This window comes from Pygocentrus nattereri, chromosome 8 (genome assembly GCF_015220715.1).
Source record: "Pygocentrus nattereri isolate fPygNat1 chromosome 8, fPygNat1.pri, whole genome shotgun sequence".
NCBI classification, from domain to species: Eukaryota; Metazoa; Chordata; class Actinopteri; order Characiformes; family Serrasalmidae; genus Pygocentrus; species Pygocentrus nattereri.
In genome coordinates, this window is record NC_051218.1 from 46,966,700 (window position 1) to 46,973,021 (window position 6,322).

A 6,322-nucleotide genomic window follows, 5' to 3' on the forward strand; every position below is an offset into this window, starting at 1 on the left:
TAACGTTATTATTATTATTATTATTATTATTATTATTATTATTATTATTATTCAAAATAATAGTAACGTTATTATTCTTATTCTTATTATCTCCTGTGGGCACGTCTGCTGGCCCTTACAGGTACGTGTACCACAGCTCCCAGTGGATGGTGGCTGGAAACACGGACCACTCCTGCATCACCCCACGCCTCTACGTGCACCCGGACTCGCCCAGCTCCGGGGAGACGTGGATGCGCCAGGTGATCAGCTTCGACCGCGTCAAGTTAACCAACAATGAGATGGACGATAAAGGCCACGTAGGTTGCGTCGATTCGGCTTCTTTCATTCCTGGTTTGCTTTCCTTTTCCTCGCCCTGTTTTTTTTTCTAATTGTGCTCCATCTGGAACTCAGATTATCCTGCAGTCCATGCACAAGTACAAGCCGCGCGTGCACGTGATCGTGCGCGAACCCGGGCCGGAGCCGGTTCTGCTGACCTCACTGCCCGCGCGCGGTGTGCATACATTCACCTTCCCCGAGACGCAGTTCACTACCGTGACGGCCTATCAGAACCAGCAGGTAAACCACCTTCTCCTCTTATATAACACACACGAACGGGAGCTTTAATTTGCGACCAGGCAACATTAAGCAGCCAGTCTGAGCAGCCAGTCCGAACAGCCAGTCCGAGCAGCCAGTCCGAGCAGCCAGTCTGAGCAGCCAGTCCGAACAGCCAGTCCGAGCAGCCAGTCCGAGCAGCCAGTCTGAATAGCCAGTCTGAACAGCCAGTCTGAGCAGCCAGTCTGAACAGCCAGTCTGAACAGTTTCTGTCATCATTCTTAAAAGATGCTTCTTCAAGGTTCTTAATTAAAACAAACAAAACAATGAACATGCAAATAACCGCTGACCTGGTGAAACCGCTCTTCAGACTGAGGGAGAACGTGCTGTTTGAAAATGGTTCTATATGCATGCTTAAAATGATGGTGAAGAAAATGGTTCTATGTAGAACCATAAGCACTCCAAGAACCCTTTGCATGATTCCAGATAGAAAGAGAATATCTTGTAGATGGTTCTATATAGAACCTTTCTGAAAAACGTTCTATAAAACCAAAAAGGTTTTTATTTATTATTTTTAGGATGTCAAACTTGTAAAAGTAGAACCCCTTTTATTGCTGCATATTCAAAAATGTTCTGTATATATACAGTAAATTCTCCAACAATCTGAAAAACCATTTCACCATGCAAAGAACCATATAGGCTCACACATGTTGTTCTTTGGGTGTTCATGGTCTGATACAGAACCTGTATTTAATAACACAGTCTTTAATAAAGAATCATCTTTTTTAAGGTTGTGAACTGAAGCTGAGTGTCCAGTCCTTTTTGGTTGCGGGTGTTTTGTTCCCTGGCTGTTATACGGGAGCTCCACAGAAATCTCTACCCACTCCTTCTCGTTTCAAGCATATCATATTCATATGAACACATATCTCGCTGTTTTCACGCCTTCCCAGGTGCATAAATCACACCGTTTAGCTCCCACAGAGCAGCAGACCTGAACGTGTAAGGCACAACTGGGAGTTTACTGGGTTGAAGTGGAGAAGGTTCCTTCAATTTTTTATTCAGAAACTGGAGGCCACTGCATGGGCTGCCAGTTCTCGTCACCAGGGTCCAATTTTTACTGGGAGGATTATTTTGTTATTTGAATTTTAGAGACTGCTTTCAACTGGGGAGGCCTGCGGACTCTGCAGGCGGTTGCAGGCACTATATGAAATGATGTCTTACGAGTCCCCTGTTATCAGAGCGCTGTTTGACATGGCCACTCGCCCTGTGTGGTGCTGGGTATTATATATGCCCACTGGAAGGCAAGGCCAACCACATGCCATGCCCAATGAGAACTGAGGTCATTGTTAGTTTTTGAATATTACAAGTTCATACAGCGTTCAGTGTGTGCAGCGTTTCACTCCTCTTTCTTCTCTTAAGATTACAAAACTGAAGATTGACCGAAATCCCTTTGCCAAGGGCTTCAGAGACCCAGGAAGGAACAGGTAAACATAGAGACAAACTGTATTGGCTGTGAAATTCTTTTCTTTAAATAACACACTCAAACGTAGTGCCTGCAAACGTTCCTGAAAGGTATTTCATTTTACATTTACAGCCGAGAGGAAACCTGCAATAATTCAGTTTCAGAAAGATTCATGCTGTCAAGAACATCAGTGCACTACACATTTACCCAGTGAATGACTTATTGCCACTGATACCTCTTCCCTCCCTTATTCCCACAGGGGTGTGCTGGACGGGATTCTGGAGTCTTACCCATGGCGAAGTCCATTTGGCCTTGATTTGAAGCCATTTAGTCTGGAGCTGCAAGGTACAGAGCGCCAAATCACTCACTGTTTCAAAGCTCTTATTATTAAATATCTCTGATGGTAGTGAATGGAGAAAAAAGATTACTGTAAGGCAGGCATGTCAAACTTGGGACCTTCTGGGTGTCAGAGATCAGCCGTTACCCTCATCTAACGCTCCGAGTTTAGGTCTTGCTTATTAGCTGATGAACTGAATCAGGTGTGTCTAATGAGGCAGTGAGTTGAAGTGTTTTTGCCCATGAAGACTGAAGCCCCACACACATGCTGTAAGGCAGCCTTTGGAGAAATAATGTAATGTTAGAATGCAGGAATTCATAGGTACTAACTATCAAACTAATCCTGCACATGGGAGGTGCAGCTAGTGCACATCTGAAATGACCAGCTGTTGCAGAACATGCTCTATACTCTTGATTCTCACTGAAATACAGATGCAGCCACACTTGATAACAGAAACACTGTGTTTACAACTGAGACTTGTACTAAAAATCTTATGAAAGTAATTAGTATACTGTAGTAATTAAGTGGAATATTTTATATTACATCTCAGAAATATCTCCTTAAAAATGAATTTAAACAAAACTTGTACTTATGACTGGACACTGAGTAAACAAATGGTGGTCTCTTTTAAACATTGCTTGCACAGTAATTTAGCGCTGTGTAAGTCAGAGACCACCATTCATTTTCTAAATTTCCAGTCAAAAGTGCAAGTTATTCATTTTTAAAGGAATATTTACAGATGATCTAGAAAATAATCCAATTGCATCTGAAAAGGGAAAGTAAAAAAAAAAAATATGTGAAAAAGCAGAAAACCTGGTAGCCCACCAGAACCCACCATCAGACAAACGCTACAATACGGATGATACGGAGAAAAAAAAAAGTAATTAAAATAAAACAAATGCTGCCAATCGACTGGCCACCCCTCAGCACCACTGTGCTTAGGATTGTGAGAAGCAGGACTGGCAGACACACTATTTAAATACAACATAAACAAACATATAACCCTAAGCCTAACACACATATATAGTGTTGTTTAGCTTCTGTATAACTTGAAATTGTGTAACCTAAAATTAATAACCTTTACTAGTCATTTTATTTTGGAAGTGCTGTTGGTCTTTAGTGTTTTTTACTGTCTGAGATGATCATTTCCCTAATTTCTCTATTTGTATTGTTGACTTTTAGCCTTACATAGTGCTGTTATATATATTAAAGGTGGGAGTTCAGGTTCTTCAGGGAGCTGTGGCACCATCTCCCCTTTGAAAAGCCTCTTGCCTCACTCCAGTTCCCCAGCCTCACACCCCTTTACACTCTCAAGCCCTGACAGCCCTCTCCACGGCCTCAGCGTCCCACTCTGCTACAAAGTGACTCCTCCAAATCATCCTTTCGCAAGCCGAGCCTACTGCAGCCTCGGACCGGACAGACTCAGAGGTTTCCCAGCGTTGCGACCCTTGACGGATTTCCCTCTGCTGACTCCTGTCCATGGAAAAAAAGCGGGCAGCTGCCGGGGCCAGTGCCTCCAGGCACCAACAGCCATTGGCCCCTGTCTGCTCTCCATCCAGAACCTGCAGGCCAGCCGTTCCTCTGGAGCTCACCAGGCCCAGCAGAACGCTCTGGCGTCTTCTCTCGCACCACCTTATGGACTGTACAGCTACAGCTTACCTCTCAGCCCACACTTCTCCACCATCACCAACCCCTTAAAAGCGGCTGACAGTGTGACTCTGTCACCCTCTGAGAACATTCTGCACCAAACTGCCTGGGATTCTCCCATTAACCACTGCCTCTGACATCGCCTGATGCTGGAGTTCTGGAACTGCATCCCGGACAAGGAAAACAGTTCCACAGTCAGAACACATAGCTGCTGTCTCTTGCCCCCACCCCTCGCTTTTGGGCCAATGTAAAAGGCAGGACTGGTGGAGTTTAATGCTGGAAAAGGACTGCTTTTTATCTCCTACAGAGAGACCAGATTAACAGAACTCTTATTGTTATTAAAATGGGACACATTGACTGTTTTATTGTTTTTAAGCCAGAAACATCTCTTCCTATTTTCTGAACCAATATTAGGTATTATGATTACAGAAACTTTTTTCTAGCTACCTGTTATATGAAGTTGGACAACTTTTCCTTTTTTGAAAAGTATGTATTATAGTATACTATGTATATGTCATTTGAATTGTACTTATGCCCTTAGAAGAACAACATGCTGTGCTCTTAATCAATATGACACATTTTCAACTGAAATAAAACCAGTCACCGATTTTAATTTCAGTTAATAATATCAGATCATAAATGAGCTTTTAGTCCACAAGCAAAATTGCACACCAGCATTTTCACAAAAAAATGTTTTGAGCTAATAGTACCTCAAACCACTGACCGCTGAAATTCTAATGATTTTCAGAATTTTTCATTCAAAAAATATTTTTGCAAATTTAAAACATAGAATTTCTGCATAATTCAGTGGTTGAGATATAAACAGGCATTCTGGAGAAACGTACAGGGTCAGAGTTGTTCACAGTGGTGGTGATAGGAACCAGACATTTCATTTCTCTAAAAGCTGCCTCACAGAACGTTATTACATTAAGTGGCTATGAATATGATACCTGATCCCTGAGAAGCTGTTTTACAATAATTTTAAATTAAGGTCTCGGTCTACAATGTATTTAAAAGGGGGTATTGTAGGGCATTAAAAAGTAAAACAGGACCCAAAGGAAACCTTTTTTCTCCAGATTTACCTTTATTTCTCAACATTACATATAACAGCAAGAATAAACATGTAGCTTCACTGGTTGTTTGTTTGGTAAATAAAATGGCTAAATGTGGTGGTTTAGTCATCACAGCCCCTCATTCCTTTCATTAAATAAATATTAGCCAATGAGTTTTTTTTACAAAAAAACAATTTCATATTAAATTATTCTGACATTATCTCAACAACTGGATTATGCACACGTGTAAAAAAAAAAAAAAAAAAAAAAAAAAAGTGGAATTGCCTTTTAAGTGTGCAACAAACATTGCATACTGGATGTGTAATATGGCACATGGAGGTGAAATATTACAGTCCTAATTTTCTAGTTTAAGGTCTGCCTCCCTGCCACGTTTCAGGAACTTCACACACAGACACGAGTCCTAAACACAGCCGAAGTCAACTAAACTCCTCAAAAAGAACAAATATTTGTGTGGCTCACCTACTCAGGAAAAGTGTACCTCGAACCAGCCGTATGGGGGTCTCTTTGGCTGTTTTGCTGTGATAATTTCCACCGCTGCAGTTAGGCCTCATTTCCACAGCTAGCCGCTCTGCTTCTCAAGGCTCAGCGAGAAGGATTAGCCAAAGCCCTGGAAATGGCCTGTTTCCATGGTTGACGTAAAAACCCGAGGAGTAATTTTCTTGTCAAAGCTGCTCCTGCTACAACGTAACGTCTGTACGTTTTGGAAAAAGGGAAAGATTAATTTGATTTAATAGAGCGATGCAGAGCTCATCTCTCTTGCAAATTTTGTACAAAAAAGCCTCCACATATAAAAAAAATGTAAAAAAAAACATCGAAAATTTCTACTTTCAAGCAACAGAGAATTTGTTCTTATTTCAGCGATCATGTTTAAACAGTTCGCACCTCTTAATCAGTTTAGCCTTAAGTCCAACAAGAATAATAACACTGGATTAAACCAAAGCCCCCCTACCTGTCAGTCAGAGCACTCAGGCTTCAAGTCGTCAGTTGTCCATTTCGTCCTGCAAGCACTAACAGATTGATTGGGAAAGCCTGGTTTCCATTAGGACTTCCTGATGCCGCAGATCATTCGGAATACTGATGCACTGAATGGCTGAATGAAAGTTTTCACCTGACTGCAATCTGTTTTTTCATGCTTGCCTCCATTTGCACATGTGGAAGTCGGCCTGCTGAAACATCACCAAAACTCGTAGCTTTGGCATGTGGACATAAACAATTTTACGATGGTTTGTGAACATAGAGCCCTAACAGGCCTCCACACTCCTCCGGTGAACA

At 41.9% G+C, this 6,322-nt stretch overlaps 1 protein-coding gene across 1 annotated transcript in view; it reads left to right on the forward strand.

Moving 5' to 3' along the window:
* The window catches only part of tbx22 (T-box transcription factor 22), a 10,128-nt gene extending 6,014 nt beyond the window's left edge, over nt 1-4,114 (forward strand). Inside the window, exons 4-8 of the mRNA XM_017723527.2 lie at nt 122-296; nt 391-555; nt 1,951-2,015; nt 2,253-2,338; nt 3,543-4,114. Of these exons, the coding sequence (XP_017579016.1) occupies nt 122-296; nt 391-555; nt 1,951-2,015; nt 2,253-2,338; nt 3,543-4,114 (1,063 nt within the window). The remainder of the gene's footprint in view (nt 1-121; nt 297-390; nt 556-1,950; nt 2,016-2,252; nt 2,339-3,542) is intronic.
* The last annotated feature ends 2,208 nt before the right edge of the window (nt 4,115-6,322 follow it).